A 26,094-nucleotide genomic window follows, 5' to 3' on the forward strand; every position below is an offset into this window, starting at 1 on the left:
GCGGCGTTTGCAGAAGATTTGAAACCGCCTCCTGCGCCTGCTCCTTGGAAGAGGGCCACCCTTTGATCAAAATTTCTCATCATGGAGAACAACTCATCAAGGGTGACCGGGACGATCCGGGCATCGAGGGCGGAGACGAGCGGTTGATACTCCATGTCCAATCCATTGAGGATATAGGAGATCAACTCACCATCTTGTAGGGGCTTGCCTGCTGCAGCAAGCTCGTCGACGAAACCCCGCATGTATGCGAAGTAGGAGGCCACCGACTGCTATCCTTTCTGCGCGTTCGTGAGCGACGCGCGGATGTTGTTGACGCGAGACAGCGATGTGGACGAGAACATGCCCTTCAACGCTGTCCAGAGTTCGTGCGCGTGGGCGATCGAGGTCACCTGCACAAGCACTTCTTTGGAGAGGTTATTCAGAAGGTAACCAAGCACCTGTTGATCCTCTCGGATCCAAACCGAGTGAATCGGGTTGGGGATGGTCTCCTCCTTGCCATTCTTGTCCTTGCTGACGACGACCTTGGCTGGCTCCGGCATGCTCCCGTCCACATAGCCGAAGAACCCGCCCCCCCGAAGCTGCGGTGTGATCTGAGTACGCCATAGGATGTAATTGGTTCGGGTGAGGCATTCGGTGATCTGGCCAGAGAGGGTGGAGTTGGCTGCGCTCGAGGAGGCCATGGCAGGAGGTTCGGTGGTGGGAGGAGGAGATTGCTAGATGGGAAGAGTTAGGCTCTGATTACCATGAGGGAAACGTTGTACCCTCGCTCTGGGCGACTCCTGCGTGTTATACAGTCAGGGGCGCGACTCCCTGAGATAGCGTACAGATGGTTGAGATTACAGACTTGGGAAAGAAGAGATGGATATCTAAGAAGAGATGGATATCTAGTTACAAGAGATAACAAAGAATATAAACCACCTATCTCTATCCCTGTCTACCTAGCTTCGGTTACAAGGAAGGCCGGCTAGGCTGTCACGATACACATATGCAACATCTCGTTTGACAGATTTTACTTCGATATATAAACAAACAAAAAAATAGCTAAGAAAAATGTACTGATACTATACAAAATCTTACAAACATGAACAAAAACGTCCATTAGTTTAAGACAAGGGCTTAATCCTATAAAGATGAGACTAAAGAGAATCAAGACAAACTGGTACAATGCCTTTGCTGCTGAACACAACTCATGAACAGTTGTTGCCGTTGAACACAACTCATGAACAGTTGTTGCCGTTGAACACAACTCATGAACAGTTGCGGGAATGTATTCAGTTCCAAAAAAAAAGTCAGGACCAGAAAGACCAAAAACAGACACTAACACTTGGGGAATCACTCACTAAAAATACAATAGTGTCAATCAAATCAAACAATGAGACAAACAAATGGATCCAGACTTATTATTCATTGGAACCGAAGCAAAAGGAGATCACTGAAATCAACAGGAAATAAATTTTACCAAATGCTCTGTAAACCAAACATGGAGATCTCAACAGGTGGGCAAGAAATATGAGCTCCATCCGGACTCTCCAAAGCCTGCCCCAAACAATCTGTAGCTCTCCGGTGTTCCACTGGAGCGACGTGACGGCCGGCTGCGGAGATCGTACTAGCACGAGGGGTCGAAGAAAAAAAAACAAAGAAAACACCCGCCTGTGACAGACATCGGAAGAAGAAGCGGGTACGACAAAGGCTAACGGGCTTACATCCAACACGAAATCCGAAAAAGGGCTCGATAGAGAAACAAATGAGGAGACAACACCAATCTTAAACAAAAAGGACGCGTCTAGGGAGCGGCTGGCTGCTCCCTAGCGTTCCCGAGCAGCCGCCAGAAAAGGAAAAGATTTGGTCCCCACCGATCCCAGAAAAGGAAAGCGCTCCACGAGTAGCAACAGATGCGCTCTAACCCAACAAACCACGCACCGTACGCGGTCCCCAGGCCATCACGTGCCCTCCTGGCCACCAACTTCTTCTCCCCATGCCCCCTACCTGCTCCCACCTTCTTCCCCACTAAAGTAGGGGTTCCCAGGTCTAGATCTCCATCGCCAGAGCTGCCATGGCAGATGAATCAAGGTGTAATAACAATTGCTACAAAAAAGAAAGAAAGAAAGAACGAGCACAAACATATCAGAAAGTACCAGGCAGAACCAACAAGGGTGAAAAAAAGAAGTGATCACTTCCGCCTCCTGTTCAGATCCTCCCTCCTTAACTTTCCCTTTCCCCTCACCAAATTTCTCCTTGCAAAAATAACTTCTTCATAGTTGAAGAGAGCATAAACAGAGATAAAAAATAGGGAGATCTGGTACATGTGCAACTGATTTTCATGCAACTTCATCATGGGACTAGCCAACTTTTGCAACAATGTGTGCAACAAAACGCAGAAAATGTGCCAACATATAGGAGAGAGGACATAGAGAGTCTTATTTCACACATAATTCAGAAGAACCAATGTCTATATAGCAAAAAAAAGAAAAGAAAAGAAAAGTATATTGTAGGTACTATGAAAACATAACTACCAACTAGACAAGAATCTGGTTTGCATGTGTTTTTTTTCTTTGATCTTTCCACACAGTAGTATACATGACTTTGTAGTTTAGAATTGTGAGCAAAAATCTACAGCACTCATCCACCCCCATACCCTGTAAAACCTGCATCTGATACAAAAAAGAAGCCTGAGAAGAAATAAACCAACTTTCACTTGTGTTTGTGCAACTTAACCAGTACAAGTGTGCAAATTGACAACACTCCCATATCCATCTACTTGTGGGGTTTGGATTTCAGTAGTTGACATCTTCAACTCATATAAAAGTAGAAGATTCCAACTCATATAATTTCATATTCATTTTAGTTTTAGCTAAACTTCTGTATGCAGAATTCCGAAAACACTCTATTTTGTGCAATTGTAAGTACTCCTGGATGCAATTCATGCTGCAGGTTTCTGCAACTATCTATCTATATCTATATACTCTAATAAAAGGCAGAGTTGGTGATGATGGTGTGCCTGCCATCCTGCAATATAGGCCGTCCGATCTATATCTAACGGATAGGAAGGAAACTATGACAATTTACCCGCACTCCTCTCCACATTTGCAGATAAGGACTTCCCTCGTTCATCCTTTTCTCCCACGAGATCTTGATGTTCCGTGCAACGCACGGGCATCTTGCTAGTATGCAATGAATTTTCAACTGATGAACATGAATTTAGCCTGTCTGAACACAAAATGAAAAATATTGAATTTTAAAAGATTATAATCTACCAAATAAGTAGTGCAACTACATTCAAGTGCATCTGCAAACCTAGAAAATCAGATTCATGTGAACACATGAGGATGCCAACTACTGAATGGTTCTTGTGCAACTAAAGAAGTTGAAGATGCCAACTCATGTGGCATTGCCGTGCAACTATTAAAAAAGGTTGGGGGTGCCAACTCCTGATTGGTTCTTGTGCAACTAAAATAGTTGTGGATGCCAACTCATGTGATATTGTTGTGGGACTATATAAAAAGTTGAGACTGCCAACTCCCAAATGGTTCTGGTGCATCTATGAAAGTCTAGGATGCCAACTCGTACGTTATTGTTGTGCAACTATTTGAAAAGTCGAGGATACCAACTCCTAATTCATTCTTGTGCAACTATAAAAGTTCAGGATGCCAACCCAACACCTAGCTGGTTCTTGTGCAACTGTGTAAAAAAACACATCCTAGTTTTCTTTGTGTAGAAAAAAATAAAAGAAAAAATCCTAATGCAATTTCATGTTACCTCAGCAGCTGCTGCAGACGATGTGCCAGCTCCATATACAACTCCAACCTGCGTGGTTGCCTTCCGTTTACACCATTTCACAAAGCAGAATTGGTAAGCAACCTAAAGGATGCATGGAGAAAGTTACTTCTCTGTGTGTGTGCGCGCGCGCAAAAAAGTGAAATGCACCCACACTGGTTGCTCGATACTTGCCTCATCATCCTCTGCCTCCTCGTCGATATCAACACGACGCGTCTGCCGCTCGGTGGGTCGTTTCGAGTTCCACCTAGAAGAATGGTTTGCAGATCCCTGCATAGAACAAACAAAACCCAGAACATGGTCAGGAAAACCCTCCAAAAATAGTTATTATAATTGCAAAACAAAACTTCTACAAGGATAAATGAAAAACGATGAAAAAGCAAACATACCCCTCCTTCACTAGGAGCTGCATCTCCTTCCACAACCATTTTTGGTCTGATAAAAAAGCAAACGGACAAATTAGTCAAAGCAACCATATGTATAAAAGAGAAAAATGAGGGAAAAATTGGTATCAAAATAATGCCATGATTTAAACAAGTAATGTTGATTTTTCAAAGCACACCTACAAAACAAAACAAAATGTGTGCAACTTGATGCACTGTATGGCCAACAGGACACACATGAGTGTGCAACCAAAAAATCTGCATATATTAATCATGATTTAGGCATCTGAGTCATAACTAAACTAGCCTCCGGCCATGCAACTACATGGCCCTTTGCTGTACAACTGCATAAGTGTGACTAAGCCAACTAGGATATGTACTGCTTTGATTTTGCAAACTCCTGTATGAACGCATACCCTTAAAAACAGACATACTGTTTGAACATGGTTTGAATACCATCGATTGTGCAATTGGTTAGCCATCACTGTGCAACTCCATAAGTTGGCTAGCCAACTGAGATATGTATATGTGTGATCCAACTACATTTGCGTTTCTGTGCAACTAGGAGAACAAACTAGCCAACTGGTTACATATATGCACGCAACTTATGAGAAAACAGAGAAACCACACGGATGCATTTTGAGATGGTTCAGCAAAAACATCAGAACTATCCTATCAGTAGTCTTATGTACTCCCTTCCTTGTATTCCAACTCAAATTGCCGCAAAAAAATTCAAAAAAATCGCAATGCCAGATCAGACGGTTTGGCCGGAGGCAACACGCCGGAATACCTCGCCGAATCTGCGTGATATGGAGGTGAATCGCCATGAAACCCGTATCCCCTAGAACACGCACCCTCAACTCCCCCTGACGAAACAGGAACTCCCAAAATCACCGGAGTTGACCTGGTAGTCGCGGGTGATGCCTTTCGTGAAAGCTACCTCGTACTCGCTGGACATCCACCGGAAAACCTAGAACCCCTATAGGATCGAAAGTATGTCTAGAGGGGGGGGGTGATTAGACTACTTGACCAAATAAAAACTTAACATTTTGCCAATTTTAGTTCTTGGCAGATTTTAGCTATCTTAGGACAAGTCAAGCAATCATCACACAATTCAAGCAACCATGCAAAGAGTATATTGGCAGCGGGAAGTAAAGCATGCAACTTGCAAGAATATAAAGGGAAGGGTTTGGAGAATTCAAACGCAATTGGAGACACGGATGTTTTTCCCGTGGTTCGGATAGGTGGTGCTATCCTACATCCACGTTGATGGAGACTTCAACCCACGAAGGGTAACGGTCGCGCGAGTCCATGGAGGGCTCAACCCACGAAGGTCCACGAAGAAGCAACCTTGTCTATCCCACCATGGCCATCGCCCACGAAGGACTTGCCTCACTAGCGGTAGATCTTCACAAAGTAGGCGATCTCCTTGCCCTTACAAACTCCTTGGTTCAACTCCACAATCTTGTCGGAGGCTCCCAAGTGACACCTAGACAATCTAGGAGACACCACTCTCCAAGAAGTAACAAATGGTGTGTTGATGATGAACTCCTTGCTCTTGTGCTTCAAATGATAGTCTCCCCAACACTCAACTCTCTCTCATAGGGTTTGGATCTGGTGGAAAGAAGATTTGAGTGGAAAGCAACTTGGGGAAGGCTAGAGATCAAGATTCATATGGTTGGAATGGAATATCTTGGTCTCAACACATGAGTAGGTGGTTCTCTCTCAGAACATATGAGTTGGAATGGTGTATGTGTTCTGATGGCTCTCTCCACGAGTGAAGAGGAGGTGGAGGGATATTTATAGCCTCCACACAAAATCCAACCGTTACACACAATTTACCAATCTCGGTGGGACCGAATCAGAAAACTCGGTCGGACCGAAATAGTAAACCTAGTGACCGTTAGGAATTTCGGTGGGACTGACATGCAACTTGGTAGGACCGATTCTGTTAGGGTTTGGGCATAACGTAATCTCGGTGAGACCGATTACACAAACTCGGTGAGACCGAGTTTGGTAATAAGCTAACCAGAGAGTTGGTCAGGTGAACTCGGTGGGACCGATTTGCTCTTTCGGTGAGACCGAAAAGTTACAAAAAGGAAACAGAGAGTTTACATTGCAATCTCGGTGGGACCGATTCGCTCTTTCGGTGAGACCGAAAAGTTACGAAAGGGAAACAGAGAGTTTGCAATCCCATCTCGGTGAGACCGAGATCCCTATCGGTAGGACCGAATTGCTAGGGTTTGGCAGTGGCAAATGACAAGTGAAACTCGGTGGCGCCGGATTGAAAGAATCGGTAAGACCGAGTTTGGCTTAGAGTTTAGGTCATTTGTGGCTATGGAAAAGTGGTTGAGGATTTTGGAGCATATCACCAAGCACATAAAGCAAGAGGCTCATTAAGCAACACCTCATCCCTCCTTGATAGTATTGGCTTTTCCTAAAGACTCAATGTGATCTTGGATCACTAAAATATAAAATGAAGAGTCTTGATCTTTTGAGCTTGAGCCAATCCTTTGTCCTTAGCATTTTGAGGGTTCCACTTTCACATCCATGCCATGCCAATCATTGAGCTTTCCTGAAATAATCATCTTGGAATAGCATTAGCTCAATGAGCTATATGTTGTTATGAATTACCAAAACCACCTAGGGATAGTTGCACTTTCAATCTCCCCCTTTTTGGTAATTGATGACAACATATAGATCAAAGCTTCAACAAATTATAATAATCATGAAGTACATCGTCGCTTTGAGAAGTATGTGACAAGTAAGAGCTCCCCCTAAATTTGTGCATATTTAGAATTTGCTTTGGACTGCAAATGCACAAGGAATGAGAGTCATGGGTTACTCTTCCATGTCACATACATCTTGGTGGAGCGCTTAAAATGATAAGAATGAAACACATGCACTCATCACCAAGAATAGTGAATGATCACAGGATAGATAGGATAATGATAATATTAAGCAAACATTAAGTGTAGCTTATGATCAAACACATGATCATCGATGTCTCACACAGATAAGGGCATAGTATCTCACACACAAGCAAATAAAGTTCGAAAAACCACCAAATAAAACAAGAGAGAATAAAAGCAACACTCTCTCTCGAAGCCTATGATCTATACATTTTCTCCCCCTTTGGCAACAAGTTACCAAAAAGTTCCTAGAAAATGCATAGTGCTAAGTCGACACTCAGGCTTGATCTTCAGGTGGTGGTGGAGTCCGGAGCACTCCAAGGACGAAGCCTTTAGTAGACGTGGTCGGAGTCGAGGCTGAAGTGGATGCTGGAGCTGGTGGAACTGAGGCTGTAGCTGGTGGAACTGAGGCTGTAGCTGGTGCAGACGTGGTGGCTCTGGTGTCAGCAACTGGCACTGCAGACGACCTCGGACCTCGTGGCACCCTGGCAAAGGCATCAGTCGTAGTCCTGCCTCTCCTCCCATTCATGTCATCCTGGAGCTGCTCCACGGCAGTCTGTATCTCTGTCACCTTGATATCCAAGTCATAGAACCTTTGTTCCATGATCCTCTCTAAGCTTGCCTGGTTCTGAGTCAGGGTGGCTAGTCCTTGCTCAATCCGCAGGGTGGACGCAATCAGGTAACCAAGCTGCTCTTGTTTGGTTTTCAGGAAGTATTCAGATGCCTCCTCTTGAGTGGGCATCCTGGCAGCTTTCTCCTTCTTCGCCTTCTCCTTCTTGGCTTGTGCTTGGGCAGATGATGGCTCATTCTCAGTCATGACCACTTGATTATCTTCGAAGTCTGGACGGATGGGCAGGTGTTCCTTATCCAATAAATATACGCCCGTGCCCATCTTGGAGTTGATGAGCTCCTGAATCAAAGGGGCATATCCACAGCTCCTCTTCTGATCTGCTGCAGTCCTCTTGATTGTTTCCACTATGAGGCTCATGACTTTGAACTTCTGAGGCACATCAAACACATGAAGCAAATTTATCGCGTGGCCTCTGGTCATCTTGTGATCTCCAGACTTGGGCAGTAGGGTGTGCCTCAGTATCCAGTTGATAGTGGGCAGTCCTGATAGAAGATAATGCACTGAGCCAAACTTGAACGTGTCAAGTGCTTCATTCGGAATCTCCTTGTACATGTTGGACATAGAGTTGTGGTCCATCTTTTTCTTGGCATAGATGTCCAAGTCATCATCCTGCTCTTCTGGAGCGTTGATCAGCTGAGCCCATTCAGCAACTGTGGACTGGTACCTCGTACCGTCTGACATCCAAGTTATCCTACCATCTGGATAAAAGTGGGCTGTGGAGTAGAACTGCATGATGAGTTCCTCGTTCCACTTTGTGAGCTTCTGCCCAACAAAGTCCTCTACTCCACACGCCTTAAAGCTGTCCTGCACTCCAGGGTAGTACTCTTCATTGTCCTTGATATACTGCCAATCAACCCATCTCATATCGCAGACAATGGGCTTCTTGTCTAGCAGCACTGTCTCATAAAAGTCTTGCTGCTCCTTGGTGTGAAATCTATAGTCAACTGCTGTCCTTCTCCTTGAAGCATACGGATCTGCTTCTCTCCACTCCCTCAGCCCTGAGTCTCTCCTGAGCTTCATATCCTCAGCCACAGGATGAGCATCGTTGTGGTCTGGGATCTTGGGCTTGAGCTTTCGAAGGACACTCTCTTCCTCTTCTTCTGCAACTTCAGGCACTGGGGTCTTGTTCTTCTCAGTGGCTGGGATGCTTCTTGTGTTCCTCTTTGGCTTTGGCTTTGGAGCTGGCTTGGCCTTGGAAGCAGCTCCCCCTGATTTTATGGCATCACCCATTAGCTTGGGTGCCTTAGGTGCTGGTGCAGCTACCTCTTCTTCTTCCTCCTCATCTTCCATGATGGAGGCCTTGCCAAGCACTCTGGCTACAGTTTTCTTTACTCTTTCTTTCCTCTTTTTGCCTTCAGCAGCAACTGGCTCTGTGGGTGCAGGCTTCTCAGTTGAAGCTCTAGCCTTTGACATAGGCTGCCTGCCTGCTGGCCTTTTGATCTTCAGCCCTGGCTTTGCGCCTTGAGCTGGCTCAACTCTTTTGGAGGTGGCTTCCTCCTCTGCCACATAATCCTCATCTTCTGAGTCTGAGGTTCTCTTATTTCTCTGACGTGTGGCAGCTTTAGGCAGATTGCTGGGGGTGCTCCTGCTGCCATCATCTGAGGAACTTGAGGGACTAGTGCCCTCACTCAACTGTACTTGCCGCTCTGACAAGTTCTGGCTGTCACTTTGGTCTGACATGATGCAAACTCTGACTGCTGACCCTGTGAATAGATTATAGATGAGATAGAGGGGATGAGCATCACAAAATGCAGAGATTTTTGCAAAAGAATAATTCAAAAACTTAGTTTTAGTTTCCCACTGAAATCATCTCGGATCTACCGATTTTCAAACTCGGTGACACCGAAGCAGTTTTGGCACCAGAACTAGTGAACTCGGTCAGATCGAGTCACAGTTCGGTGGCACCGAGACTGCTAGGGTTTCACAGAGTTCCAAAATCGGTCACACCGATAAGTAATTCTCGGTCAGACCGAGTCTCACTTGTGCAATGGCATAAGCCAAATCGGTGGGACCGAGTTTTTCAACTCGGTGGGTCCGAGATGGTTTCGGCGGAAACCTAACCCTAAAATTTTCGAATTAAACCTAATCTACGAGTTCATTGACTGGATAGGAGTTTATCAAACGTGGCAAGAATCATGATGATCACAATGTGCTAGGAATTGGATTGGAGAATAGCACAAAGATCGAGTCCATACCCTAGTTCGGCGGAGACTCGCTACGGCGGCAACGGCGGGGTAGAATTCCCGTTGACGGCGACGGAGACCAGCGACTGGAGGCGGCTGGCGGCGAGGAGACGATCCGGAGACCACGAAGGCAGAGCAGGCTATCGCGCGGGCGAAGGGGTTCGGAGAAATTTCCAAATTTTGCCCGTCACTATATATAGCCCGACCCTGTCGGTGTGACCGAGTGGAACAACTCGGTGGCACCGAGATGCAAAACTGTATACAGTTATTGCAACTCGGTGTGACCGAAATGTTCAAATCGGTTGCACCGAGATCGAAAACCTAGATCAACTTAATGATCTCGGTAGGAACGAAAGTAGGGTATCGGTCAGACCGAGAATCACAAAGAGGTTTTGGAAGTTTAAGTCTATGACGAATCAGGGACTCCGAGCGCTCCTCACACAGAGTGGTTCGAATCTGACTTGATCAAATTTTGTGATGCAGCATGAATAGAGTTTGAGACGAGAAAAGCATAAATAGCTAGAGGAGGTTCTTAGGCATTCTTGTCCATCCACTTGGCAAAAGGAAATAAAACCAAACAATCAAAACAACAAGTGGATGTTCTCGAATGAGTAAAATATGCAACCAACATGCTCACACAATAAGATGGCAAATGAAATATGTAGCAAAGCATGCACAACCAATTCTAGCATCTATCAAGCAATTTGCGATGACTAGGTCATCTATATATGAGTATATTGACTTAGGAGTCAAGTGAGAACACTTGATCGTAGGTCATACTCATCGTTTAAGCTCAAGTGGGGTTACCACTTTTACATAAAGCATTGTTGTATTCACATCTTTAGAGTTGCTCTAGCTCAAGTTTTAGAGTAAAGCTCCCCCTAGATGTGATATCCCCCCCTAAGAGGGATGAACTAACCTTGGGTTTTGTCGATGATGACTTCATGTAGATGTTGAAGATGTGGATGCTCAATGTCGATGTAGATCACTTGGAGCTATCCATTTGAGTGAATTGCACTTTCAATACCTACATGGGTTAGTCCCACAAGGAACAAACAAGGATATCCATAGACATAGAGTGATGCACACACAAGATGATGTCCATGAAAACTTTTAGGTTACCTTGTCCCTTGTCTTACCAACACGAGGGTTTGTGACTCCTTGAACTAGTGCAAGATGTGGAAGTTGATTGCACTTGTTCTTGCCAAAATGATAAGAGTGAAGTATGTTGGCGGAGTCACCCTCAAGAACTCTCTAGTTCTTCTTCTTTTGGATCCACACCATCTTGATGGGAATCCTTGGAGTTGTAGTTGTACTTGATGAAGTGGAACTTGAAGTAGTCTTGGGAATCCACTTGACTAAGGTCTTAGGAGCTTCTTCAAATGCATCAATCTCCTCTTGAAGCTTGTCCTTGCCTTTTTGCTTGTAGTCTTGTGGTGGAAGATCATCTTGAGCTTGTGTTCCCTTGAAGGAAGTATCATACTTCTCTTGTTGAGGAACAAACTTTGTCTTGGGGTATTGATCTTCTTCCACTCAACTCCATTGGCATTGAACTTTCGTTCAAAACCAACACCTTGATTCTTCCGGTGCATTCCTTGCTTGCGCACAATTTCCTCGAACTGCTTACTCCCAGCAAGGCTTTTGTACACTCCTTTCTCTATAATTCCCTTCAATAAGCTATTTTCTTGCTCAAGTGTAGCTTGGCTAAGAGAATCATTAGTGGAATCAAGAGAACTACTAGAAGCAACAATATTGGATTTAGCATGATCATTGTTACTACTAGAGGAAGAATCTTTCTTGTTCTTGTTACTAGACTTGACTTGAGGCATGTAAGTGGATAAAAGTAAACGCTTGGCAATGTGAGAAGAACTTTTCTTGCGGAGATCATCATTGATTGCTTTTAAGAACTCATGCTCTTGCTCAAGATTAAGCTTTTCAAAGCGTAATTTCTCATGAGCTCTTAAAAGTTCTCGATGATCTTCGAAGATAGTTTCATGAGCTAACTTAAGAGTGTTTAGTTCTTTAGTTAGAGCCTCAATCTTCTCCTTATCATTGTCATTCGTTTTAGCATGATTAATTGATGTTTCACCATAGTACTCATCACTAGAGTTGTCAACAAGCAAATCATCATCACCTAACAAGTCATCTTCATCACTATTAAAATCAACATACTCGGGGTGTGTTACCTTAGGACCTTTGGCCATGAAGCATCTTCCAATTCCTTCATTTGGTGAGTCAAATATGTCGTAGGAGTTGGTTGACACAAGTGCTAGACCGGCAACACCTTCATCTTGATTATATTCGGAGTCGGAGTGATAAATTCTCTCGGAGTGGCTGTCGGAGTCGGAGCTGGATACCCATTCACCAACATGAGCTTGATGTCTTCGTTTTGTGTAGCTCCTTGATGATTTTTCCTTCCTTTCTGAATCCTTGCTTCTCCGTGAGTATCTTCGTTCATAACGATCATCTCTACTCCTTCTCTCTCTTGGTGGTGATTGTTTGCTTCTTCTTTTTGGAGAATCTTCTCTTCTCTTGTAGGGAGCCGTACACTCATTGGAATAGTGTCCGGGTCTTTCACAATTGTAGCAGTTTCGCTCTCGACTAGAGGATCTTTTGTCATTGTAGGACCTTGACTTGAAGCTTCTATCTTTGCTTCTACTCTTGTAGAATTTGTTGAAGTTCTTCACCATTAAGCTCAATTCTTCATTGAAGTTTTGTTTCTCACTTGATGATGTAGGGGCTTCACATGAGGCTTTCTAGGCACCACTTGATTTGTTGTGAAGTTCCTCTTTATCCTTAAGTGACATCTCATGAGCAACAATTCTTCCAATCACCTCCGTTGGCTTGAGATCTTTGTAATTGGGCATCATTTGAATCAATGTGCACACAGTATCATATTTTCCATCCAAGGCTCTTAGGATTTTCTTGATTATGAATCTATCGGTCATCTCTTCACTTCCTAAGCCGGCAATCTCATTTGTGATGAGAGCAAGCCTAGAGTACATTTCAGCGACACCTTCACCATCCTTCATTTTGAACTTGTCGAGTTGACTTTGAAGCACATCCAACTTGGATTCCTTGACGGAGTCGGTACCTTCGTGCATATCAATCAAAGTGTCCCAAATTTCCTTTGCATTCTCAAGACGGCTGATTTTGTTGAATTCTTCGGGGCACAATCCGTTGAAGAGAATATCACAAGCTTGAGCATTGTATTGCAACATCTTCAACTCATCCGTGGTAGCTTCATGGTTTGGTTCTCTCCCATCAAAGAAGTCACCTTGCAAACCAACACACACAATAGCCCAAACGGCGGGGTTATGTCCAAGAATATGCATTTTCATTTTATGCTTCCAACTAGCAAAATTAGTGCCATCAAAGTAAGGACCTCTACGGTGATAATTTCCCTCGCTAGACGCCATACTCTCCTAGGTTGTGAAACCAAGGCTATGACCACCAAAAGCTATGGAGATCAAAGCAAGTGGAGACCAAAGCTCTGATACCACTTGTAGGATCGAAAGTATGTCTAGAGGGGGGGGGGTGATTAGACTACTTGACCAAATAAAAACTTAACCTTTTCCCAATTTTAGTTCTTGGCAGATTTTAGCTATCTTAGGACAAGTCAAGCAATCATCACACAATTCAAGCAACCATGCAAAGAGTATATTGGCAGCGGGAAGTAAAGCATGCAACTTGCAAGAATATAAAGGGAAGGGTTTGGAGAATTCAAACGCTATTGGAGACACGGATGTTTTTCCCGTGGTTCGGATAGGTGGTGCTATCCTACATCCACGTTGATGGAGACTTCAACCCACGAAGGGTAATGGTCGCGCGAGTCCACAGAGGGCTCAACCCACGAAGGGTCCACAAAGAAGCAACCTTGTCTATCCCACCATGGCCATCGCCCACGAAGGACTTGCCTCACTAGCGGTAGATCTTCACGAAGTAGGCGATCTCCTTGCCCTTACAAACTCCTTGGTTCAACTCCACAATCTTGTCGGAGGCTCCCAAGTGACACCTAGCCAATCTAGGAGACACCACGCTCCAAGAAGTAACAAATGGTGTGTTGATGATGAACTCCTTGCTCTTGTGCTTCAAATGATAGTCTCCCCAACACTCAACTCTCTCTCATAGGGTTTGGATCTGGTGGAAAGAAGATTTGAGTGGAAAGCAACTTGGGGAAGGCTAGAGATCAAGATTCATATGGTTGGAATGGAATATCTTGGTCTCAACACATGAGTGGGTGGTTCTCTCTCAGAACATATGAGTTGGAATGGTGTATGTGTTCTGATGGCTCTCTCCACGAGTGAAGAGGAGGTGGAGGGGTATTTATAGCCTCCACACAAAATCCAACCGTTACACACAATTTACCAATCTCGGTGGGACCGAATCAGAAAACTCGGTCGGACCGAAATAGTAAACCTAGTGACCGTTAGGAATTTCGGTGGGACTGACATGCAACTTGGTAGGACCGATTCTGTTAGGGTTTGGGCATAACGTAATCTCGGTGAGACCGATTACACAAACTCGGTGAGACCGAGTTTGGTAATAAGCTAACCAGAGAGTTGGTCAGGTGAACTCGGTGGGACCGATTTGCTCTTTCGGTGAGACCGAAAAGTTACAAAAAGGAAACAGAGAGTTTACATTGCAATCTCGGTGGGACCGATTCGCTCTTTCGGTGAGACCGAAAAGTTACGAAAGGGAAACAGAGAGTTTGCAATCCCATCTCGGTGAGACCGAGATCCCTATCGGTAGGACCGAATTGCTAGGGTTTGGCAGTGGCAAATGACAAGTGAAACTCGGTGGCGCCGGATTGAAAGAATCGGTAAGACCGAGTTTGGCTTAGAGTTTAGGTCATTTGTGGCTATGGAAAAGTGGTTGAGGATTTTGGAGCATATCACCAAGCACATAAAGCAAGAGGCTCATTAAGCAACACCTCATCCCTCCTTGATAGTATTGGCTTTTCCTAAAGACTCAATGTGATCTTGGATCACTAAAATATAAAATGAAGAGTCTTGATCTTTTGAGCTTGAGCCAATCCTTTGTCCTTAGCATTTTGAGGGTTCCACTTTCACATCCATGCCATGCCAATCATTGAGCTTTCCCGAAATAATCATCTTGGAATAGCATTAGCTCAATGAGCTATATGTTGTTATGAATTACCAAAACCACCTAGGGATAGTTGCACTTTCAACCCCTCTCCGGCGAGCCAATTACGGAGGATCCCGACCACGGCCTGGGAAAATGGGGAAGCAGGAGATGCGAGGCAAAAAAGGCGGGCGTACTATACCTGCGCCGGTGACGAGATGCGGATCCCGCGCTCCCGCCCTTCGCGGTGGCCTCTCCCTGCCAGATTTGGGAAAGAAAAGAAACGAACATGGCTAGAAGAAAGGAAAATGGATAAGGGAAGGAGAAAGAGGCGTGGCGATGCGAACCGGCTGGACCTGGAGAGCGGTGCTTGCGGGCGGGCCCAGCCATGTGCGCGTTCGGTCGCCTCCCCGACCGGGTACCACCTGACGCCGATGACCGCACGATCTGGGCTGATCGAGCGGCTCATGCTCGGCCGCTCGTTTCACCAAGATAGTGCGCGTGCGCTCTGAAGTAGTAGTAGTATTTAGGAAACAAAAAAATTGGGTTACCAGAAATTCGACCTGAAGTGAATTGATAAACATTCGACTGAAAATCACTAAAAGTGCTTCTATATTCATACAGAGTGCATCCTACAGTTAGTCTTTTCAGATCAGCGGGATTTCTACTGCACGATTATTCCATCAGGTTCCATTTTAGTTATCTGCTTAGATTTTTTTTAGATGAAAGGGAGGAGCTCCCCGGCTCCCTTTTATAGAAAGAAGCCACAAACCCAAGTACCACAAAGCCTCCCGCAGAGGTAGTTCAAACTCCACACAACACAAGCAGAGACTACTAACGCCTCATTTAGGAAAAGGGGCTATCCCCCCAAAAGAGAAAGAGCACAGTTTTACAGATCCAGGGGACATAACACATTCCAGCGCTAGATCAACTACAACAAGCTAGGACCAGGATCATCTTTTTCAGCGACCGATTGGCGACAGGAGGTTCCCGAAGTCTAGGGTAGAGATCGGGCTGGGCGCCGCAGCAATTTCCATCCTTGGACGTGCCGCTTTCTCCATCACCTCCATGCCAGCCGGGCGGGTTCCTTGATCAGTTGGAGGAGCTGGGTCTCGAAGTCTTTCATCTGCTGGAGCATATGTTCCTTGAAGATCACTCGCCATTTTCTGACGAGCCTTAAGACCATCGACCAGATCTGTTTGACAGAGATCCAAGGCACAGCATTAAAGATCATGTTATTGCTATGTTTCCACAAAGCCCAGAGGACAGCAGAACAAACAGTATTAACATGATCTAATTTTTTGCCCGCCACCCACAGAGAGGCAATGGACTCTAGATTAGCCCCCAGAGGTCGATGGAGCAGGTCCGAAGCAACAGACCAGATTTCTTTGGCCACCACACAATCAAAGAATAGGTAGGTAGCTGTTTCCTTACAGGCACAGAAGACACATTCTTCTGGTTTTTCAGATTTCTCTTCAAGAGGTTATCTCTAGTCATTAGCTTATTGTAAAACAGGAGCCAGAGGAAGATATGCACCCTAGGAGGGATGATAATCTTCCAGACTGCTGGCAAGAAAACTGGTGTCACCCCCCTAAAATTAATAATTGCATATAGGGAAGTGGAGGAGTATTGCCCAGAGGATTCATATTGCCATACCAGTGAGTCGCACTCATCAGTAAAGGCAATACTCTTAGCAATCTCTATCAGCTCGTACCACCTAATCATCATCCGATCATCAAACGCTCTTCTAAAGGTCAGCTTAAGGTCACGCCCATCCCAGACTTGCTGGATAGTACAACATTGTTCCCTACATATACAGAACAGGTCCCAGAATTGGATGGCGAGGGGGGAAGAGCCGAACCAAGAGTCCTCCCAGAACCTGATTTGCTCTCCATTCCCCACCACCCACCTGGATCCCATTTTAACTGCTTTTGCAGCCCAAACGACACCCTTCCAGAATTGTGAGCCCCCGACAGAATCACCACAAAATATGTTAGGGGCGTTGCTAAGATATTTGTAATCAATGAGGTTTTCCAAATTTTCCCCTCTCCGGCCATATATCTCTTAACCCAGGAGCCTAACAAGCAAATATTCAGGTCATGGAGATTTGGGATTCCCAAACCCCCAAACTCCTGTTTCATGCACACAAGTTGCCAGTTTGCCAAGTGGATTTTCCTATGCCCTTCATAGTCATTCCAGAGGCAATTAGCCATCTGGGAGTTGATGAGATCTAAAGCCCATTTGGGGAATTTAAAAAAGGAGAGCAGGTAAATAGGAATGCTGGACAGGCAGGTTTTAATCAAAATCACCCTCCCCTTGTAGGAAAGGAGTTTTCCTCTCCACCCGGCAATCCTCTTGAGGATTTTATCCAGCAAAGGTTGGACATCCTCCCTCGAAAGCTTATCCACATGCAGAGGTACCCCTAGGTACTTGATAGGGAATTTACCTATTGGGCAGCCAAAAATCTCAGCTAGGTTGGCTGTTTCCTCTACAGTGATGTTTATGGGGATCAATTCACTTTTATCAAAGTTAATTCGCATCCCAGAGACTTGCTCGAAGCAAGTCAAGACCCACTTCAAGTTAGCAGCCATGCACGGATCGCTGTCAGCAAACATGATCGTATCATCTGCTTACTAGAGGCTAATCAGACCTCCAGGGCAACTATCGTAGCACAGACCTCTAATCAGCCCCTCATCTGAGGCTTTAATCAGCATTTTAGTGAGAACGTCTATCACTAAATTGAAGAGTAAGGGGGACGCGGGATCACCTTGGCGCAACCCTTTTCCCGTGAGGAAGTAATTACTCTCAAGGTTATTAAGCTTGACCCCTACGGATCCCCCACAGGTGATCTTGTTGATCCAGCCGATCCACTTTTTGCCAAACCCCCTTTTGTGAAGGAGATCCTCTAGGAAGTCTAGATTTACTTTGTCAAAAGCTTTCTCATAGTCTAGCTTTAGGACAATTCCATTTTCCCCGGTTTTAGACAAAGAATGGATGGCTTCGTGTGCTACCACCACGCTTTCCAGTATATATCTGCCCTTGATAAAGGCAGGTTGATTGCTAGAAATCAGTTTATCCATGATGCTAGACAGCCTATTCGTAAGGACTTTACTGAAAATTTTAAAAATGCAATTCAATAAGCTAATTGGCCTAAATTTCTTCATAACCGTGGCATTAGGCTCTTTAGGGATGAGGGTGAGCATGGCAAAATTTAATCTATAAATGTCCGGATTCCCTTCATAGAAATCTTTGAACATAGCGAGGATGTCGTGCTTAATTAGCTCCCAAAATTTCTGGTAAAACAGAAACGGAATGCCGTCTGGGCCGGGAGCACCATCAGCATAGGAGTCAAAAACAGCCTTCTTGACTTCCTCTTCACTAAAAGGAGACTCTAGCATGCTATTATCCGTATCTGAGACACAATCTTTCCTATTAAAGAAATCATCAGCTAGGGCAAAATCTCCTCTGTCCTCTTTACTGAATAGTTCTTTATAGTAGTTGGCACCTAGAGCAAGCATACCCCCATGATCAGAGATGGGCCCATCTGGGCCCTCCAAGGAATGGACCAGGGTCTTCCTCCTTCTCTGATTGGCAACAGCCTGGAAATATGCGGTGTTTTTATCCCCCTCTACAATATCCCTATCTCTAGACCTTTGCCTAGCTTTGGTCTCTTCTTGGAGCCAGATTCTATTCATTACTTCCCTAATTTCATGTAATCTAGCCATTTCTACGTTGGTCAGTTCAGCAGTTTCAGCTTTAATATCTAGTGATTCATATTCCTCAATCAAATTATTCTTGAGTCTCCTGAGGTCTGCCTCAAAATTGGCACTCCAGCCTTTGGTGGCTTTTCTTAGGTTTCTCATTTTCTTCTGCCAGGAATCCACTGAATATCTCCCTACAACTGGGGTAGTCCAGGCCTTGACTATTATGCTAGGAAAGTCTTTTTCCAACAACCACCACTTCTCAAACTTGTAGGAAGTTTGTCTGGGGATGTGGCCAACTCCAGAGTCCCAATAAATGGGCGTGTGGTCGCTCCCCAACCTAGGTAAGGCTTGGATGGTGGCTAGAGGAAAAAGCCTGTCAAGATCCGTGGAACAAAAGACTCTGTCAATGGTGGTCATGACCAAATCATCCTGGTTATTAGCCCAGGTGAAAAGTCTATTCCCCATTTTAATTTCTAGGAGACCCCAGAGATCTACCCAGGAATTGAACAGGTCACACCATTTATGATTGACATTACCATTGCTCTTATCTGAGCTATACCTGACTAGATTGAAATCCCCACCTATAAGGGTAGGGGTTTCACAGTCCACAAACAGGGAGTGTAATTCAGAAATGAACTGCTATTTCCCTTGCTCGTAGGCTGAACCATAGACTACAACTACTCTAAAGTTGACCCCAGTGATTTTGGATTTGACATGACAGGAAACTGAGAACTTAAGAATTTCCTAGTTTAAAACTTCGTACATGTCAGAGTCAACCCCTACCAAGATGCCTCCTGCAGAGCCATTGGCAGGTGGCGAATTCCAAGCAAAATTCCTGTTACTAACGATGGATTTCAGGAAGGAATCATAAATGATTTCTTTCTTAGTCTCCTGGAGTCCAATAGTGGTAGGGTTGGTCTTGTTAATAAGGTTAGTCAAGCTCTTCTTTCTACCAGGGACATTAATCCCTCTTGCATTCCAAAAGAGGCAATTCATTTTTTCCTCTTGTTATCAGGGTGCTTGCCCTGTCTATGTCTTACAACAGTAGTCCACATCCCACCATTACTATCAGATCCACCCCTCTTCCCTTCAGGAGTGAGGAGGGACAAAGGAGGAAAAAACAGCTATTAGTAAGGTCTAACTCAGGTGGTTTCTGAACTCTTTTGTCAGTTGGAGCAGCCCAGCCCACAGCTAGCTGTCCATCTCTTTGAAGTTCAGACTGGTGAATATTATCATCTAAAGGATTAAGGATATTAACAGAAATGCCAGGGGAGACATGTCCACAACAGTTCCCCTTGGAGAGGTGGGAGGCTCGGTGATTGAGATCCCCACCTGTTTAGCTTTTGAAATAAAATCAGCTCTACTACTCGTATTAAAAGGTTTGTTGGAAATAATACCTTGGAGGCGATTGAGCATTGTGGCAGGGACCTCCAGGTTCTTTCTCTCTTGCAGCTTTTGTGCAATCTCCAGCATGGTTTTCCCACCTGTGTCCACCCTAGCACTTTTCCTAGTCCCTTGAACAGGTCCCCAGTGTTTCTTTTTCTTGCCTTCTTCTTGAGGGTTTGCTAGTAAGGCTTTTTTGTAGGGTTCTTCAGGGATAACTGCCTCTGCCCCCTCAGTTGTATCTGTTGTGAGGTCTAGATCATAGCCTTCCAGTTCCTCATCATCTTCTAGCTCCATTTGCCTTAAAAGGTTGAAGCAGTTTGCTGGGTCTCCTTGTTCCGGGTCCATCCACGCCATCAGATCAATTTTCACCTCTTCCACAGCTGCATTCACATTATCCTGGACAGACACCTCCTTATGCATTCCCTTGCTCCCATCTAGGTTGTTCGATTTGCCACCTGATGGATTTTTGGCATTGCTTTGGGTGCTTCCAGCTACCCCTGGGCCAATGAGGTTTTTTCCATTCGGTCCATGTTGACCAGTCCCTTCTTCGGTCTGCATTGCATTTTGGCCACTGTCATTGTGAGTTTTCCCACTTTCCTGGACAGTGTCTGTCTCGACTTTTATTTTAATCTGAAATAGGTTGCAGCCGATTCCAAACATTTTTTCAGCAGGGATTTTGGTGGTGTCTCTGCACCTGACTTTCACTCTAACCACTTCATACAAGTTCTAGAACATTCCTACCCAGTCTACATCTAATAGCAGCCCAAAAGGTGAAGAAAACTGGTCCAAGGTCTTCCATTCACACCAATCTGGCTATAGTCCTCTCAGCTGTAACCACACCTCCTGAAGTGGTGCAGCAGCATCAAGTTTTCCATTCCAAACTTCCACATTGACCGACACTCCTTCTTTGGTGAGCCCAAAACAAGGGTATCCTGCTACTCCAGCAACTTTAATGTGTGGGGGGAACTTAACCAGAAAGCTCCACTCATCAAGCTGCCTGATTTGCCAAGGCCAGTTGGTTTTATATATGATCCCAAACTCTTTAGCCAGCTCCTCTTTGGTGACCTCTCCAGCTTCAACATAGACAATCCCCACATTCTGTACAGCTAGCTTCTTGACCTTCGAGGTGGCTCCTAACTCAATATGATGAAATCCCAGTCCTGTCGCAGCACTGCCCACATACTTGGCCAGGTTGTGAGGCAGTTTTCGATCAGGGCAGTCCGGGACCTCATGGTCTTTTTTCTTACAGATGAAACAAACTTTCTCCACTGAGCAGTTGCTTTTGTGGTGACCTGGATCACCACAGTTGTAACAGATAACCTCTGCATACCCATAAGGATCATCTTCTTGATTTTTGTCCTCTCCTCCTAGATCAACCTTGGCCTGGGCAACAGTACCTGTTCCTTTCTTTTGCTGCTTTTGAAAGTTCTTTCCCCCTTGTTTCTTGGGGATCTGCTGCTGATTATGAGCCGCAAACTGCTGTCGTCCAGCATCTTGCTGCACCCATTGACCAGTGTTGGGGGGAATTGGCCACGGCCCTCCCCCTCCAGGCTGAAATGCTGGAAAAGGGCCTGGGAATTGTTGGAACTGTGCCCAAGGTGGGGGTGCCCCTTGAAATCCAAACCCCTGCATGGGTTGGAATCCAAATTGGGGCATTCCTCCTCCCATCTGCTGTCCAAACTGGCCTTGCATTGGCATTTGCGATTGCCCCTGATTGTTACGATCGGCATTGTTTCTCCCCCTCCCTCTTCCTCTTCCCTCCATGGCTTCAAGGAATAGGTCGAGATTTACAGCGCCAGAGAAGATTTCTGCCAGGCGGATCCTGGTGCAGGGTAGATTTCTTTTTGAGAAGGAAGCAGGCCAGCAATCGTCAAGCGTGAACGATCTGGTGAGGACCAAGTTCTTCTGGATCCAGACTAGGGTTTCTGCCGATCTGGAGGCGGCGGCTGGAGGGGGGGAAGGGGAGGGGGCGTATTTGTAGGCCCAGGCTGCCCCCAAACCCTTTCCTCAAACTCCCCCCCCCCCCCACTCCTCAACCCTAGCGGAGGCGTAAAATTGGAACCCGCCAATGTCGTCAGCACTTTTCTCCAAAGCTTTTTGTGCTTTTTCTCCAGATTTTCCCTCTGCTTGATTTTCGGGTCTGAAGAGCGCTCTCCTCGCTCCTCTCCGCTGGAACTGCTCTTCCGGAGTGCCCTTCACGCCAGGGATGTCAATAATCAGCAGTGGTGAAATTTGAGATGGGACGAGATCAATAGTCACTTCCTCCCTAGTTGCTCTTCTAGGAACAGCCCTGCAGCAGACGCGCCCAATGAGAACATGATCAGGATCTCCAGCGCTTGGTGAAGCAATCTCCCTTCCTGATCTCATTGGAGTGGTCACACATCGACTGGAATTTCTCTTAGCAGCCTCAGCGGGGCCTAGGACCAAAGATGATCCAACTCCCCCAATCTGCTTCCGCTGTATTGTCAATCCTTTTCTCCGGCCATGTTTCTCATGATTCAGAGAAATCCTCCATTCCCCGTCCTGGAAAATATGAGGACATGGTGAAGTTGGAATCGACTTGGCCGCTGTCATCAATCTTCTCCTTCCTCTCCCCCCATGGATAGGAGGGGTGAGGTGGCTGTGCTCGGGTGTTCCATCACCCAACCCCATGGAATCCTCAATTTGGATCAATCCAGCCGACAGCGCGGTCGGCGTTGCAGATCCTCGGATCTCACCGCGTGGTTCGCCTATCTGATCGACCTCCCCCTTGCGTCGCTCTCGAGATGGATTCGCCGGGCAAGGTGGAGAGGTTTCTAATCTGCTCTGAACTTGCGCATCTGGACGAACCTCGATTGCCTTGCTGATAAGAAGCTTACAAGTGACGGATAGATATTTGCACCCGCCGGAAGATGGAGGCCGACACCCCGCCGCCCCGCCTGCGCTCCCCCCAACCCACTCCTACCACCACCGCCGCCGCCGCCGCCGTTGACACGCCCGGCCCTCCGCATTATTGCTAACTTAGCTGTTGGACTAGCTAATGCGCCCCAACACATCTTGCATACGGTCACCCTGTTTGGGAAGGAACATTTACAATGCAGACAGCAAACAGCCTGCAAACACAAACACAGGGATTTTCCGACTGCAAACATAGGCACACATAGCATGAATTTTCTGATTGCACACAGCAATCAGCTTGCAAACGGAGGTACATACAACATGAACTTTCGGAATGCACAGAGCAATCAGCACCTGCTCTAACTGCAGGATTTATTCAGTCATTTATAATTTCATCATTTCCTAAACGGCTGAATCTCTAACGGAATGTAAGTTGCTAACCACTGACCTCTTGTTCCACCACGGGGCTTGGGCTTGGACGTCGGCGGTGAGCTCTCCCTTCTGTCCTCCGCCGTCTCCTTCCCCAAGAAGATTTGTGCCTCGCCGCTCTCCACCGTCCGATGCTCCGCTGCCTCGCCCTCCGCCTGCCGTGCCACCTCAAAATCCCAGAGCCATTCGCAGCCGCAGGAGCCGGCACCAAACTCTCCCCTGCCTCCTCAAGCAGAGTGGACCTGAAACTTGGGAAAAAACAATCCTATGGATCAGCTAAACCAGAGGCCTACGCCGGGAAAGCAGAGATCAACGTACCTGTCGATGGGGGGTCGATGGGCTGCATCAGAGGCCAACGCGGCCGGACGCACTCCACACCGATCTCGGCCACGCGCGCCACTGCCTCGGGTGCCTCCACCTCGTGCCCCCGCGGCACCGGCACCCGGCTGTCGAGGATCTTGCCGGCGGACGGTCGTTCGGAGCGCTTGATGGCGACCTCCCGCCCGTCGGGGAGCTCCGCTCAGCAGAGCAGCTGCGGCCTCCCCTTGCCCGGCAGAGCAGCAGCGACAGCGGCGCGCAGGAGCTCCTCCATGGCGCGCCCCCCTGGCAGCGCGCGTTCGCCAGCCGCATGCAGAGAAGAGTGGTCCTTCTTTCTTAGCCGTGGAGAGCGTCGAGCGCCAGCACCAAGCTGCCACCCGCCTCTCCAGTTCCCCGCCCCATCCGGCGGTGCTGCCCTCCCCGCCGCTGTCGCACAACTCGGCGGCGGCGGCGGCGAACGCGCGCTGGACGCCGACCAAGGAGCAGATCGGCGTGCTGGAGGTGCTGTACCGGCAGGGGCCGCGCACCCCAACAGCCGAGCAGATATAGCAGGTGACGGCGCGGCTGTAGAAGCACGTCCCCATCGAGGGCAATAACGTCTTCTACGGGTTCCAGAACCACAAGGCCCGGCAGCGCCAGCGGCAGAAAATCCGGCAGAAGCAGCAGGACGCAGACGCCGATGTTGTGCCCGAGAGTGGAGACGGTGGCGCATGACAAGGTCCCGACGCAAGCACCGGCCACCGTGTACTACCGGGCAGCAGCTCCGAACAACGCCGGCACTCAACAACCACGCGCGATCCAGTTCCCTCCGGCCGCCGGCACCCACGGGGCGCCGGACACCAGCTCCCGCCGTCCCGAGACCCTGAACCCAGGGGGCAGCGCAGCAGCGGCGGCCTCGGCGAGGTGGCCACGGCGGCGCTCAGCAGAGGAGCTGCGGCCTCCCATCGCCGAGCGCCACAACCAGCGCCTTCTTCTTCTTCTTCCCATCACCACCGTCGTCACCAAGTTGGGCCGTCCTCCCATTGCCGACGACGATCCTGGACGTGTCCGGTAGCTGCCTGCACGGGCTGCGCGCGGCGAGTTCTTCGCCGGTCAATCTGCCGCCGGTGCCGCAGAGCGTCCCTGAGCAGGGTACGATGTCGCAGGAGCAGTTACTCTTAGACGCGCAGGCCCACGGCATGGTGTTGTTGTAGACGAGGTGCCTCCCGTCGAAGCGGCCGGCCGTCGCCCCCAGCACACGACGGAGTACTTGCTCATCATGACTGCACACACCGTGTCGCCGTCGGCCTCGATGGACACGAAGGTGGTGTGCCTGTGCTCCTCCGGCACCTTCACGCCCCAGCACCTCACCGTGCCGTTCCCAGCGAGTATGCACGTGGTGTTGCGGTCGAGCGCCATGGCCATCATGTCGGCGGCATGCCACCGGCGTAGCACCTCATGGCGGTGTCGTTGCCTTTCACGATGCCGCAGAGGAAGTCTTGGCCGAGTGCGGTGAGGGAGAAGTCGAGGCCCTTGGGGAGGGCAAGGCCGGGCCACTCCCAGCAAGTGGGGTCATGGTCGTCGGAGAGGCCGCAGACGTGCGGGTCGCCGCCGGACATGGAGCGGAGCGAGGGGCCCCAGTAGATGCGGCGGCCTACGGGGCAGGACCAATTGGCCGCCTCCTCCTCGGATAAGGACCACCAGCGCATGGCGGCGCCGACGGGTGCCATGAGGCCGCAGAGGAAGTCGTTGCCGCGGCGATGGCGTTGAAGGGGATGTCGGCGGAGGGGTAGGACGTGAGGCGGCCGTCGGGCAGCGACTTGCACTGGAGCTTGGAGCTGCCGCCGCCATCCTCGTTGACCCTGTCGACGATGAGGGCGCAGACGAGCGTGCTGTTGGCGGTGTGGGAGATGACGACGGTGGAGAGCTGGCGCGGCGATGGCGGTGCGGCGTGCGCGACGCCCGCGGAGACGGCGAGGAGGAGGGCCGTTGTGCTGGTGGCGAGGCTGAGGCCGAAATATGAGCATTGGGAATGAGAGGGAGAAGACCACATGGAGCTTCGCTTTGGTTTGGTTTTGCTTGGATTTGATTTCTGGTTGGTGGCTTGTCTTTCTGTTTTTGTTTCGGCGTTGTATAGGTATAAAAACGCAGTTTAACTGCACATCAGCCAGCTGATGCGAATTCGACGTCAATCGATTTCTGAATGAATAAAGGAAGAGAATGTGTCTAGAGATTGAAGAAGATTGTGGACCATTGATTTTCCATCCAACGATGCAAAAATGGACTGATCTCAAATAAAAAACTCAGCTGACTGATTTCTAGCCATTCCCGTAAAAACGATAACAGAAAATAAATTTAATGGAATTTGATCGAACACTTGCCGGGCATGGTGCCCGTCATAGAGGTCAACTACTATCTGGTACAAACGGCTTC

General features: G+C 47.5%; 1 protein-coding gene across 2 annotated transcripts; it reads right to left on the bottom strand.

The window, feature by feature from the left end:
- Nucleotides 1-2,396: 2,396 nt before the first annotated feature.
- LOC125532370 (uncharacterized) lies at nt 2,397-26,094 on the bottom strand. Of its 2 annotated transcripts, none has more exons than XM_087528455.1 (5): nt 23,683-26,094; nt 23,384-23,612; nt 4,164-4,209; nt 3,757-4,044; nt 2,397-3,207 (listed from the first exon to the last, which is right to left on the bottom strand). In XM_087528455.1, the coding sequence occupies exons 1-3, from the start codon at nt 24,264-24,266 to the stop codon at nt 4,174-4,176; spliced, it is 849 nt and encodes a 282-aa protein (XP_087384581.1). In that variant the 5' UTR covers nt 24,267-26,094; the 3' UTR covers nt 2,397-3,207; nt 3,757-4,044; nt 4,164-4,173. The 2 variants fall into 2 exon arrangements, with proteins under 2 accessions (XP_087384581.1, XP_087384582.1); XM_087528456.1 differs by having other exon boundaries at nt 23,384-23,606; nt 23,683-26,087.

This window comes from Triticum urartu, chromosome 6A, assembly GCF_056163025.1.
Source record: "Triticum urartu cultivar PI428250 chromosome 6A, HENAU_Tu73, whole genome shotgun sequence".
NCBI lineage: Eukaryota > Viridiplantae > Streptophyta > Magnoliopsida > Poales > Poaceae > Triticum > Triticum urartu.